The 14792-nt window shown below is 38.5% G+C and overlaps 2 protein-coding genes across 2 annotated transcripts; both read left to right on the top strand.

The window, feature by feature from the left end:
- Positions 1-1164, top strand: LOC307051355 (olfactory receptor 7A10-like; the record flags this gene model as incomplete). The annotated part of the gene is made up of 2 exons (XM_079701643.1): positions 1-286; positions 482-1164. The coding sequence occupies exons 1-2, from the start codon at positions 88-90 to the stop codon at positions 1162-1164; spliced, it is 882 nt and encodes a 293-aa protein (XP_079557769.1). The 5' UTR covers positions 1-87.
- An 11834-nt stretch (positions 1165-12998) lies between these two features.
- LOC307051348 (olfactory receptor 7A17-like) lies at positions 12999-13967 on the top strand (the record flags this gene model as incomplete). The annotated part of the gene is made up of 1 exon (XM_079701636.1): positions 12999-13967. The coding sequence occupies one exon, from the start codon at positions 12999-13001 to the stop codon at positions 13965-13967; it is 969 nt and encodes a 322-aa protein (XP_079557762.1).
- Positions 13968-14792: the final 825 nt, after the last annotated feature.

Here is a 14792-nt window from a genome sequence, read left to right as displayed (position 1 = left end):
AACAATACACAAATTTCAGAATTTATTCTTCTGGGATTATCAAATGAACCAGAACTGCAGCCCCTCATATTTGGACTTTTCCTATCCATGTACCTGATCACTGTGTTTGGGAACCTACTCATCATCCTGGCCATCAGCTCAGACTCCCACCTCCACACCCCCATGTACTTCTTCCTCTCCAACCTGGCCTTTCTAGACATTTGTTTCACCTCCATCACCATTCCTAAGATGCTGGTGAATATACAGACTCAAAACAAAGTCATTTCCAGGCCTCCCTGGTGGCGCAGTGGTTGAGAGTCTGCCTGCCGATGCAGGGGATACGGGTTCGTGCCCCGGTCCGGGAGGATCCCATATGCCGCGGAGCGGCTGGGCCTGTGAGCCATGGCCACTGAGCCTGCGCGTCCAGAGCCTGTGCTCCGCAACGGGAGAGGCCACAACAGTGAGAGGCCCGCGTACCGCAAAAAAACAAAAAAAAACAAAGTCATTTCCTATGAAGACTGCCTCACACAGACATATTTTTTCCTACTCTTTGCACAGTTGGGTGACTTCCTTCTGACAGTGATGGCCTATGACTGCTTCATAGCCATCTGCCACCCCCTGCACTACACAGTCATCATGAATCCTCTTCTCTGTGGACTGCCGGTGCTGATATCCTGGGTGATAGGTGCCCTGAATTCCTTGTTACAGACCTTACTGGCATTGCAGCTGTCTTTCTGTACAGTCTCAGAAATTCCCCACTTCTTCTGTGAATTCAAAGAGGTAATCCAACTTCCCTGTTCTAACACCTTTCTTAATAACACCATGATGTATTTTGCAGTTGGGCTGTTTGGTGGTGGTCCATTCGCTGGGATATGTTACTCATACTCTAAGATAGTTTCCTCCATAGGAGGAATCTCATCATCTCAGGGGACGTATAAAGCATTTTCCACCTGTGCATCACATCTCTCCACTGTCTCCTCATTTTATTGTGCAGTGTTAAGAATGTATTTTACCCCTGCTATCACCCACTGCTCACACTCAAGTGCAGCAGCCTCAATGATGTACACTGTGGTCACACCCATGCTGAAACCCTTCATCTACAGTCTGAGGAATAAAGACATAAAGAGTGCTCTAAGAAAATTCTTTGGGGTGGTAGTTATAAAAGGGCCAATTGTCCTGGGGTGAAGAAGTGTCAGTCATTGCAGGGCTTAAAGCATTAAAGGCTGACATTGTGATTCCCTGATCAGATTGTGGGAAGAACACTTGCTCCTTCAATTTACTCTCTGGTATTTCCATTTATTTGATTTCAACTTCTCTATACAAGTTACCTAACTCACTTCACTAAGCTTTATGCTCTCTGCTATCTAATTTTTTTCTTTGTCATTCTTCTACTTCCCTAAATTGATTTGCAACCTTAAGTGAAATATATTGAAATTCCCATTTATCTCATGACACTTCATGCATTTCTTAAGAATAATTTCTTCTGAAGTAAAATATTTTATACTGAGCAATTTTTCTTTCATTTTACTAACAGAATAATCATGACTTGTACTATTCCTTTGGAAAAAGAAAACACAACTTGGCAACCAAAGCCATTTCCACAATTTCATAAGACAGTAAAATATGAAATCACAGTTTATCACTTTTTTCTTCTTCATTTCTTTGTTCATCACTACTACACCCATGCTGAACCCCTTTATCTGCTCTCTGAGCAAGAAAGACATAAAGGAGACTCTGAAGAGATTCAATGGGATGGCAGTCACAAAAGGGTCAATTGCCCTAAGGGTGATGAAATGCCCTTGATTGCATGGCACAAAGTCCCACAACCAGAAATTGTGATTCTTTGTTAATTGTGGAATACAATTTGCCCCTTGTCTTTGTTTCCTGTGATTTCCATGTTATTTTTAAGTTAAGTTATCTATACAAATCCAGTAACTCACTTTATTATACTTTCTCCTAAGTCTATTATATAGGCATTTTAAATTTTTTCTTTATTTTTTATTTTTTTTTTGCTTTATAACAAATTTAATCAGTTATACATATACATATGTTCCCATATCCCCTCCTTTTTGCGTCTCCCTCCCACCCTCCCTATCCCACCCCTCCAGTCGATCACAAAGCACCGAGCTGATCTCCCTGTCCTATGCGGCTGCTTCCCACTAGCTATCTACCTTACGTTTGGTAGTGTATATATGTCCATGCCGCTCTTTCGCTTTGTCACAGCTTACCCTTCCCCCTCCCCATATCCTCAAGTCCATTCTCTAGTAGGTCTGTGTCTTTATTATATAGGCATTTTTAATGTGCTTTTTTTCTACTTCAAAATTTTCCAAACTTTGGATATGAAATACTTGGGCTTTCCCAGTTTTTCATGGACTGACAATAGCTTCTTAGGAATAATTTCTTCTTAAATGACATATATCATCCCAAGTAATTTTTACCTTGTTTTCCTGAAAGAATAGTCATGAGATGAATTACTCATATAAAAAATTTTACAGCTGAAAACAAAGGCAATTTATATAACTTTATAAAAGGGTTGGCTGAATCAGTGGGTGTGAAACTGTGGATAAAGAGGGTTGACTACGAGGTTATATACAGATTTTCAACTGCAGAGGGTGTCATTGCCCCAACCCCTGCACTGTTCAAGGGTCAACTCTTTATACATGTATATGTATATGTATGTATCTCATGATCAAGATGACTCACTAGAGAGCTGGAATACCTAACTAGTCATGGGATTCAGGGTCACAATTTGTGCAAACTAACGTGTCTGCCAATCTCCTGCTTACCTGGGAGGAAACTGCAATGGAGTAACTTTTTAATACAATTATCTATCTATAATAAAATTCAAAAACAGCGTAATGTTGAATACTATCTTTAAATATCAGAATAAATGCATAGAATGAGAAGATTATTATAATTGCTGTCAGTTCTGTACTATTTAATATTTTATTTGGTTAGTCATTGCTGCATAACCACTCGTCCTAATAGTAAAGGTTTTAATATAATGCCTTTATTATCAAATGAGATTTAATATTGAGGAGTTGTTTTGATCTCTGCTGGGCTCCTCATGAGTCTGTATTCACCTGTAATACTATATGTTGTAACTCTAAAGCTCATCCATGAGGTTGTATGCAGCCATATTGCAATTCTTTCTTCACTAATATATGATAGTCTACTCCATTTATATATGTATTTTAATCTTATAATTTGTGGAAAAAATAGTTTATCATTGGTGACATCAGCATCATGGTGGCAGAAGACTCTCCCTTTGTCCCACCCCTTCAATCTACTATTAGTAAAACATCTATAACTAAACAAAGGTTCCTCTGCCCAAAACGCCAGACCTCCAGAGATTCACATAGTTGTATATCTGAAGGTGGGTAGATTAGAATACATAGAGGACGTGGAATCAGGGGAACAGCAGAGGCAGTGCCACTGGTCCCAGCCCCGAGGCTGAGGCAGCTGAGCCCATAGCCCAGAGAATCTGGTAGCACCAGTGGGGGTGGCACACATGGCCCTGGCCTCCTGGATGCAGCAGCACATACAGCCACAGGAAATCAGGCAGCACAGATGGTGTAGCCTTTGACCTATGTCACCTTGGATATGGCAATAGTGCCCACCATCCTGGTTCCCCCAGCAGACATACCAACCACAGCAGGGACAGTGGCAGAACCAAGGCACCAGTGACCCTGCAAGCACAAACAGTGGTGACAAGGGCACTGATGACACCTCTGGCAGAGGCCATGAAATGCAAAAAATATAGTTTCTCCAATATAGCCACATGCAGCTCAGGTAAAAGAAACCAAATACTTGTGCTACAGAGTCATCTAACTGCAAAACATAGAAGAGCCTCTTGTTCCCACTCTGTTGAATTGTTAGAATCAAAGTAAACAAGGTTTTACTTAAATAAGAAAGCTGCTTTCCATTTCAAACACACTGGCAGAGGAGCAACCCATTGAGCCCAGTGAAAAACCACAGTAACATGGAAGCATAAAAAGGAAATAACAATTTTCCAGAAATCAATCTTAAAGTCATGGAAGATTGTGATCAAACAAGTAGAGAATTCAAAACGGTGTCAGGAAGAAACTCAACAAGATACAAGAAAATTCACAAAGGCACTTAAATAAGTTCAGGAATAAAAATAATGAACGTGAGGAACAATTTCCAAAGAGATGAAAACTGTTAAACAAAACCGCACAGTAATTCTGGAGCTAAAGAATTCAATAAATTAGATGAAGGATGCATTAGATAGCACTAGAAGTAGAGTACACCATATGGAGTATAGAAATAGTGAGCTCAAAGGTAGAATGATTTAGGAAGAAGAGAAGAGAGAACCTTTTTTGTTTGTTTTTAAATGAAGCAACTCTACAAGAGCTATATGACTCCATTAGAAAATGTAACAAGCATAATGGGTATCCCAGAAGAAGAAGAGAGCGAGAAAGAAGGAGAGTTTATTTGAAGAAATAATAGCTGAGATCTTTCCAAGTCTGGGGAAGAAATAATAGAAGACCTAATATATCAATGCAAAAGACCTTCTCCAAGACACATTATATTAAAACTGTCAAAAGTCAATGACAAAGAAAGACTGTTATAGGCAGCCAGAAAAAATGGAGAGTAACCTACAAAGGTATCATCATTAAGCTATGAGCAGATTTCTCAGCAGAAACTCAAAAGGCCAAGAGAGAATGGAAAGACATACTTAAAATACTGGAACATAAAAACTGTCATCCAAGAATACTCTATCCAGCAAAGTAATCCCTCAGGTATGAAGGCTAAATAAAGCCTTTCCCAGACAAACAAAGGCTAGGGGAGTTCAGCAACCAGAACTGTCTTATAAGGATGTTGAAATGAACTCTTCTACCTGAGATGTAAAGGCAAATGTACACAAAATGTTGAGTAAGGTGATAGACAGAAACCAAAAATTGAAACTGTGTATCAGAGTAGGTTATTAAACAATTATAGTATAATGTTACAAAAAACATTAAAATAACTTTAGCTACTTCATTTGGTAACTGAATCACAACATGAAAAGGAATATTTTCTGAAATGGACAACTTCAGGCAAAAGAATGAAGGTGAATTGCTCTATTACACTACATACAAAAAATAAATTCAAAATAGATTAAAGACATAAATGTAAGACATGAAAAGTTACAAATCATAAATAAAACATAGGCAGCACCTCTTTGACATCGATCTTAGAAGTATCTTTGGGGATATATGTCCTCAGACAAGGAAAATAAAAGTAAACTAAGGAGACTACATCAAATGAAAAAGCTTTGCACAGTGAAGGAAACCACCACCAACACTAAAAGGCAACCTACTCATGGAGAAAGGTATTTGCAAATTATATATCTGATAAGGGGTTGTTATCCAAAAATATAAAGAATTCAATCAACTCAATATAAACAAAAAATTAGTAAATGGGCAGAAGACTCTCAGTTGACATTTTTTTCCCAAGAAAGACACACAGATGGTCAAGAAGCACAGACAAGGGGCTCAACATCATTAATCATCAGAGGAATGGAAACCAAAACCACAGTGAGATACAATTTCCACCAGCTAGAATGGGTATTATCAAAGAGAAAAAAATCAACAAGTGTTGGTGAGGACCAGATGGGACCAGTAAATGATAGCCAAATTTCACAATTTCTTCTTCTGGGATTATCAGAGGAATCAGAATTGCAGTCCTTCATAACAGGGCTTCTCTTCTCCATGTACCTGATCACTGTGTTGGAAAACCTGCTCATCATCCTGGCCACCATCTTAGACTCCCATCTCCACACATCTGTGTAATTCTTCTCCAATCTGTTCTTTTTAGGTATGTTTCACCTTCACCACCATCCCAAAGAAGGCAAAGTCATGACCTATGAAGTCTCCAACAAACAGGTATACATTTACCTACTCTTAGTATATTTGGATAACAACGTTTTCCACCTGTGCATCTCACCTCTCACTTGTATTCTTATTTTATTTGAGTGTACCTCAGCTCTGCTACTACTCAAGCCCATCTCCTCACAGTCAAGTGCAACAGCCTCTATGATGTTCACTATGGTCACACCCATGCTGAACCCCTTAATCTACAGTCTAAGGTACAAAGGCATAAAGAGTTCTCTGAAAAGATTCTTTGGGATGGCAACTATAAAAGGACCAACTGTCATAGGGATAAAGAATCCCCATTTTTGCAGGGTGCAAAGCTTTTGAGCCGGAATTTGATATTCTTTGATCAGAGTGTGGAAGTAAAACTTGCTCTCTCTATTTCCTGAAATTTTCATTTCTTTCATTCTACTTCTTTGTAACATTGAAGTAACTCACATTTATGTTTCCTTCTCTGATTTATAAACAATTTCCCCCTTTGTCCATTTTCTACCTTCTCAAATTTTTCCCCAAACCTGTTTCAAAATATTTACAATTCCCATTTACATCATGGGGCAACATGGATTTCTTAAGAACAATTTCTTCTCAAATGATATATATCATCCCAAATAATTTTTATGTTGTGCCACTGAAAGAATTGTCGTAAGTAATAATACTACCATGCAAAAACAAAACTACACTTACTAGCCAAGGCATTTTATATAATTTTATAATAGAGGAAAACTAAGACTACAGTTTTTGATTTTGTATACACAATTCCTTTGTAAATCACTGCCTTAACTGCTCTTCTTGCAAATGGAGACTTTAACCTATAGTTTGTTTTACAGGTGCTTATTCAGTTTTATTCTTCGCTTTGGGATCATGTTCTCTCTTTTTTTTTTAACATCTTTATTGGAGTATAATTGCTTTACAGTGGTGTGTTAGTTTCTTTATAACAAAGTGAATCAGTTATACATATACATATGTTCCCATATCTCTTCCCCCTTGCATCTCCCTCCCTCCCACCCTCCCTATCCCACCCCTTTAGATGGTCACAAAGCACCAAGCTGATCTCCCTGTGCTATGCGACTGCTTCCCACTAGCGATCTATTTTACTTTTGGTAGTGTATATAGGGATCATGTTCTCTTACTCAGCTGTGTCTGCAGTGACTACCCTGGTCACTGACAAATGATAATCAACTACAGGTTTCCAATTGGAGTCTACACAGAAACACAGATTTGAATACATACAATTAACATGGCTTTTGAGTTAGGGAAAAACATAAATAAGATGAAAATTTAAACTACACTTTGTATTACTAGGCAAAATATTTCATTTTCATGCTCTATATGTATTCATTGAAGTATGGGTTTTGGTGTCCATGTGAAAAGTTCCTATTTTCATTAGGGTTAAGGAATGGTTGTTGTGATCATAGTGATACATTATGTGTAATCACCTATAACGTGAGTGAAAAACATTTCTTTCAAGATCACATGCATAAAAGATTCTTGGTGGAGGGGCTTCCCTGCTGGCGCAGTGGTTGAGAGTCCGTCTGCCAATGCAGGGGACATGGGTTCGTGCCCCGGTCTGGGAGGATCCCACATGCCGCAGAGCAGCTGGGCCGGTGAGCTATGGCCACTGAGCCTGCACGTCCGGAGCCTGTACTACGCAACGGGAGAGGCCACAACAGTGAGAGGCCCGCGTACCGCAAAAAAAAAAAAAAAAGATTCTTGGTGGAGAAGACTAAACATGTGTATACCTGATTCAAAGACAGGACCACAGCCTTGCTACTCAAATGTGATACACAGACCAAGATCTGCAGCATCAGCTACACCTGGGAACTTGTTAGAAATGCAGTCCCAGCACCACTTATTGAAGAGGCTGTCCTTTCTCCACTGTACATTCCTGCCTCCTTTATCAAAGGTAAGGTGACCATATGTGCGTGGGTTTATCTATGGGCTTTCTATCCTGTTCCATTGATCTGTCTTTCTGTTTTTGTACCAGTACCATACTGTCTTGATTACTGTAGCTTTGTAGTATAGTCTGAAGTCAGGGAGCCTGATTCCTCCAGCTCCATTTTTCTTTCTCAAGATTGCTTTGGTTATTTGGGGTCTTTTGTGTTTCCATACAAATTGTGAAATTTTTTTCTCTAGTTCTGTGAAAAATGCCAGTGGTAGTTTGATAGGGATGGCATTGAATCTGTAGATTGCTTTGGGTAGTAGAGTCATTTTCACAATGTTGATTCTTCCAATCCAAGAACATGGTATATCTCTCCATCTATTTTTATCATCTTTAATTTCTTTCATCAGTGTCTTATAATTTTTTGCCTACAGGTCTTTTGTCTCTTTAGGTAGGTTTATTCCTAGGTATTTTATTCTTTTTGTTGCAATGGTAAATGGGAGTGTTTTCTTGATTTCATTTTCAGATTTTTCATCATTAGTGTATAGGAATGCCAGAGGTTTCTGTGCATTAATTTTGTATCCTGCTACTTTACCAAATTCACTGATTAGCTCTAGTAGTTTTCTGGTAGCATCTTTAGGATTCTCTCTATATAGTATCATGTCATCTGCAAACAGTGACAGCTTTACTTCTTCTTTTCCGATTTGGATTCCTTTTATTTCCTTTTCTTCTCTGATTGCTGTGGCTAAAACTTCCCAAACTATGTTGAGTAAGAGTGGTGAGAGTGGGCAACCTTGTCTTGTTCCTGATCTTAGTGGAAATGCTTTCAGTTTTTCACCATTGAGGACGAGATTAGATCACTCTCTAACACCATACACAAAAAGAAGCTCAAAATTGATTAAAGACCTAAATATAAGGCCAGAAACTATCAAACTCTTAGAGGAAAACATAGGCAGAACACTCTATGACATAAATCACAGCAAGATCCTGTTTGACCCACCTCCTAAAGAAATGAAAATAAAAACAAAGATTAACAAATGGGACCTAATGAAACTTCAAAGCTTTTGCACAGCAAAGGAAACCATTAACAAGACCAAAAGACAACCCTCAGAATGGGAGAAAGTATTTGCAAATGAAGCAACTGACAAAGGATTAATCTCCAAAATTTATAAGCAGCTCATGCAGCTCAATAACAAAAAAACAAACAACCCAATCCAAAAATGGACAGAAGACCTAAATAGACATTTCTCCAAAGAAGATATACAGACTGCCAACAAACACATGAAAGAATGCTCAACATCATTAATCATTAGAGAAATGCAAATCAAAACTACAATGAGATATCATCTCACCGGTCAGAATGGCCATCATCAAAAAATCTAGAAACAATAAATGCTGGAGAGGGTGTGGAGAAAACGGAACACTCTTGCACTGCTGGTGGGAATGTGAACTGGTACAACCACTATGGAGAACAGTATGGAGGCTCCTTAAAAAACTACAAATAAAACTACCATATGACCCAGCAATCCCACTACTGGGCATATACCCTGAGAAAACCATAATTCAAGAAGAGTCATGTACCAAAATGTTCATTGCAGCTCTATTTACAATAGCCCGGAGATGGAAACAACCTAAGTGTCCATCATCCGATGAGTGGATAAAGAAGATGTGGCACATATATACAATGGAATATTACTCAGCCATAAAAAGAAACGAAATTGAGCTATTTGTAATGAGGTGGATAGACCTAGAGTCTGTCATACAGAGTGAAGTAAGTCAGAAAGAGAAAGACAAATACCGTATGCTAACACATATATAAGGAATTTAAGGGAAAAAATGTCATGAAGAACCTAAGGGTAAGACAGGAATAAAGACACAGACCTACTAGAGAATGGACTTGAGGATATGGGGAGCAGGAAGGGTAAGCTGTGACAAAGCGAGAGAGAGGCATGGACATACATACACTACCAAACGTAAGGTAGATAGCTAGTGGAAAGCAGCCGCATAACACGGGGAGATCAGCTCGGTGCTTTGTGACTGCCTGGAGGGGTGGGATAGGGAGGGTGGGAGGGAGGGAGATGCAAGAGGGAAGAGATATGGGAACATATGTATATGTATAACTGATTCACTTTGTTATAAAGCAGAAACTAATACACCATTGTAAAGCAATTATACTCCAATAAAAAAATTTTTTTAAAAAAGGAAATGCAGTCCCTGGGTCCAACAGAGACCTGATGAATCAGAATTTGCATTTGAACTACAAACCGTGGTGATTTGTATGCACAGTGAATTTATAGATGTCTGGTCTAGAATAGTTTCTCACTATCATAATGATGACTTTTGGAAGAGAGTGTTTGTGTTGTGTGCTGTTCTGTGGTTTATAGGAGATTAGTAACATCCCTACAGATATTGCCAAATAACCCTAGGGGCTAAATTATCTCTGTTTGAGAATCACTGCCCCAGAGTTCCAGAACTGAGATGTTCTAATCAGACTCCATCCCTCACTTGGTTTATACCTTTAAGCAGAACATTAAATCCTTCTGAGTCCCATTTCTACAATGGAGAAAGGAGTTTATAAAAGTACTACCTCATAGAATGCACTGCTTTTAAAACTAAATTTGACAACTTCTGTAATATGCTAAGCTAGTTTATGGGGTATAACAATATCTAAATATGTCTCTTATAGTTACAAACATTACATGATGAGAGACAAAATGACAGCTCTTAACCTCTGATATAAGTAGAACATTCCTAATTGTCCTGGGAAAAATATCATGAATCCAGGGAATATAACACCCAAGATTTTATATTACAGGAGCAAAGTTATCCCTGTTTTTGAAGAGGGGAATAGTAAGTTTTAGAGACTTCAGAGGTTGTGTCCCCACCACAAATGAAAGCTTTGAAAACTCACGTGACCTACTCAAGACAAATCCTTAATATTACACTTTAGAGAAAATTTGAACTCAGGTGATGAGGCAGTCTGGGAGGCTTAGTGCTTTGGAATCAGGAGAGTTAATGGAGAAGGAGTAATAAAAACTGAACTCACCTAACTTATAATATAGTCTCCTAGGAACAAAGAATCAGCAGAAAAAAGTTCCATTCTGCCCAGACCAGTGTCTCCAAGGGAAATTATGCACTTAGTCGTTGGAGTAACAAGAAGAAAACATGCTTAATGAGCTGACATATGAAGCTCTAAATATCACCTCTGCTGCCATCCCTCAGCCTGTGCAACTTTGGACAAGACATGGTCCTTGCTTTTGCAGTCCTAAATCTGGCTGGGAGATCAATGCTTGATTTTATTTCTTCCTGTTGTCTTATTTGAGGACAAAATTTCTGCCTGCATCATCAGTCATTTAGGGGGGAATTTTGACATCTACAGGGAAATCTTCCTCTCTGAATCTGCATGCAGGTGAATCTGAGAGCTCCACAGACACCGCAGGAGAGAATTAGGATGGAAGCCAAGAACTTGTACCTGAGGTCACCTGCGAGCCAATCTAGCATAGCCCAGATGCCAGAGATCACCGTGGTTGTTTTGCTGGCTTTCCTAAATTAATGTATTTATTTATGGTCTAAAAATAAAGTGAACATTGCCCTTGGAAATGCAAGTGTCAGTGTTGACAATTAAACGGTATTAATGGAAGCTCCATTAGAAGAAGGAATGGCAGACATAAAATGCTTCCAGTAAAAGAGGACAGTAAGTCTAAGGATCTTATTTATTAACAGGAGTGGACAAATAGGGAAAAGCCTCAGGAAAATGAAGTCTTTTACTGCTTCATATAAAACATATGCAACTTTTGTTGTATTTTGTAAATTGATGGTTTTGAATTGTTAGTTTATTTCCTTTGCTTATTTTCCTCTTGGGCTGCTCAAACTGTAAGGTGTTTCACATCATAAAGATATCACTGTTTATGTCCTTGGCAAAAAGATATTTTAAAATTATTTTTCCTGTGCATCAAGGAGATGTCACTGGAGCTGGAATGTTGACTAACCAAGGAAGCTTTTCTTCATTGCATTGTCTCAGGGGCCATTTGTGTTTGTTGGATATTTTCCCCCTTAATGTCCATTTCATTCCTCTCCATCCCTCTCTCTCTCTCTCTTTCCCTCTCTCATGCTTTCTATAGTTCTTTAAACATGGAACAGAAAGTGGCCATACCAAAAAGAAACCCCAAGTTTATTGTTCCATGGGAAGCTTATGAACTGGAATTTCTGGGGACCATTTATACATTCTTGAGGAGAAGGATAATCTGATCTGACCAGCTTGAGTTGCAATCACTTATGGCCTAAGGAGGGTGGATCTGGGTGAGAAAAGCATAGTAATAACACAGCTCAGGAGGCCATGGTGTATGTCTGTGCCTGTGCCTTGTGGAGTGAGAGCAGTTCTTAAAGTAGAGGCACCTGGACTCAAATATTAAGATGACTTATAATACAGAGGCCAGAATTCAATCAACAGATGGAACTAAGAAGGTGATCTGATATAATTCACAGGAAGCCTTTTCAGCTCAATTCATGTGCATGGAACAACATGGAAGGAGAGATTCTCTGTGTATTGAAGTTTTAACTGTAGCAGGGAGGCCACTTTTTCCTCAGCATCCTCTGACACCATCTCTAATTACTCCCCCTTTTGCTTATTTCTCTGCCCCACTGGCTTCCTTGTTTGGATCTGAATACATGGAACAAGCATTTTCCTCACGTCTGTTCCTTCTGTGAGGCACACACTTCTATTATCTTACTAGCTCCTTCTTTTTCTTTCTTGAGCTATCTGTTCAATTATCACCTTGTTTGTTGCCTTTACCAGAACACTCAGTACAAAATAACACCTCCTACTATTCTCTCCTTTATACCTGGTTTTCTTTTCTTCGTAGCATCTGTCACCATATGACATATTATATAATATTTTATTTGCATATCATCTTTCACCATCCTTGTATTGTGGGAGATTGGTTTTTTCACACTCTCCACTTATTGCCTTCATGTGCTGGGAACATGGTTGGCACTCAATATATATTTCTCAAATGTGTGAAAGAATACATTAAAACTCTAGAATATATGACCTCTTTGGAAATATGCTGAGAATGGGACAAAAATTCCTAGTCAGAGATGAAATGGAGTATACCCTCAAAGAGAACTTACCTATAAATAAAATATTAACATTAATTTCTTGAGGGATAAATAGAAATTGCAGTATTTCAGCTATGTGAGTTATGCCAGTTTGTGTGAAAATTAGTCATGTTATTTTCCTTTTTCCTGATAGTCACCTCTACCCCATGGGACCAGGTAACAATACACAAATTTCAGAATTTCTTCTTCTGGGACTTTCAGAGGAGCCACAACTGCAGCCCCTCATATTTGGGATTTTTCTCTCCATGTATCTGATCACTGTGTTTGGAAACCTGCTCATTATCTTGGCTGTCAGCTCAGACTCCCACCTCCACACCCCCATGTATTTTTTCCTCTCCAATCTGTCCTTTGTAGACATCTGTTTCACCTCTACCACCATCCCAAAGATGTTGTGGAACATTCAGACCCAGAGCAAAGTCATAACCTATGAAGGCTGCATCACCCAGATGTATTTTTACATTCTCTTTGGAGAATTAGATGACCTTCTCCTGACAGTGATGGCCTATGACTGCTTTGTGGCCATCTGCCACCCTTTGCACTACATGGTCATCATGAACCCCCGGTTCTGTGGACTGCTGGTTCTGATATTCTGGGTAATGATTGCTATGTATTCCTTGTTACACAGCTTAATGGTGTTGCAATTGTCCTTCTGTCCAGATGTGCAAATCCCCCACTTTTTCTGTGAACTGAATCAGGTGGTACAACTTTCCAATTCTGACAACTTTTTAAATAACATGGTGATCTATTTTGCAGCTGTCCTGATGGGTGTTGGTCCTTTTGCTTGTATCCTTTACTCTTACTCTAAAATAGTTTTCTGCATACGAGGAATCTCATCAGCTCAGGGGAAGTATAAAGCATTTTCCACCTGTGTGTCTCACCTCTCGGTTGTCTCCTTATTTTATTGTACGGCCTTAGGAGTGTACCTTAGCTCTGCTGCTACCCACAGCTCACTCTCAAGTGCAACAGCCTCGGTGATGTACACTGTGGTCACACCCATGCTCAACCCCTTCATCTACAGTCTGAAAAATAAAGACATAAAGCGGGCTCTGAAGAGATTCTATTTGGTGCCAAGTATAAAATGGCCAGTTGTACTAGGGGTGATGAAGTGCCCTTGATTGCATAACTCAAAGCCTCGGAACGAGAAAATGTGATTCTTTGATCATTGTAAAATAAAATTTGCTCCTTCTACTTATTTCCTGGGATTTATTATTTTTTTGACTCAGCTCCTTTATACAATTTTAGTAACTCTCTTTATTAAGCTTCATCCTCAGTCTGATATATAGGCAGTTTTTTTTTTCTACTTCAAAATTTTCCTACCTTTGGATCAAAAATGTTTGGAAATTCCATTTCTTGGATGGAGCACCATAGATTTATTAATAATAGTTACTTCTCAAATTACGTGTCATCCCAAGTAATTTTCTCCTGTTTCTCTGAAGGAATAGTCGTGATTGCATTGCTCATATAAAAAATACACTTAACAACCAAGACAATTTATATTATTTTTATTAAGGTTAGTTTATCCAGGGATATAGAAAAATTACTTTAAAGTTATAGGAGGATTTTTGGCTATACAGAGGGTTGGAGGCCCTAACTCTCTTGTTGTTCAAGGGTCAACTTGTGTGTATAATATATATATATATATTTTTTTTTCTCAAATGGATTGGCAGAGGAGCAACCCATGAAAACCACAGTAACCTGAAATCAGGAAAAGAAAATAATAGCACAGGGAACTCTTTTCAATACTCTGTAATGATCTATATGGGAAAATAATCTAAAAAAGAATGGATATATATACATATCCATATATATATATGATACATTTTTCTGTACATCAGAAACTAACACAATATTGTAAATCAACTATACTCTAATAATTTGTTTTAAGAAAAGAAAATGACAGTTTTCCAGAAACCAATCTTAATGTCATGGAAGATTGTGAT

This window comes from Hyperoodon ampullatus (assembly GCF_949752795.1).
Source record: "Hyperoodon ampullatus genome assembly, chromosome: 4".
In the NCBI taxonomy this organism is placed as follows: Eukaryota; Metazoa; Chordata; class Mammalia; order Artiodactyla; family Ziphiidae; genus Hyperoodon; species Hyperoodon ampullatus.
The sequence above is the reverse complement of the archived record's forward strand: the minus strand, read 5'-3'. Positions and strand labels throughout refer to the sequence as shown.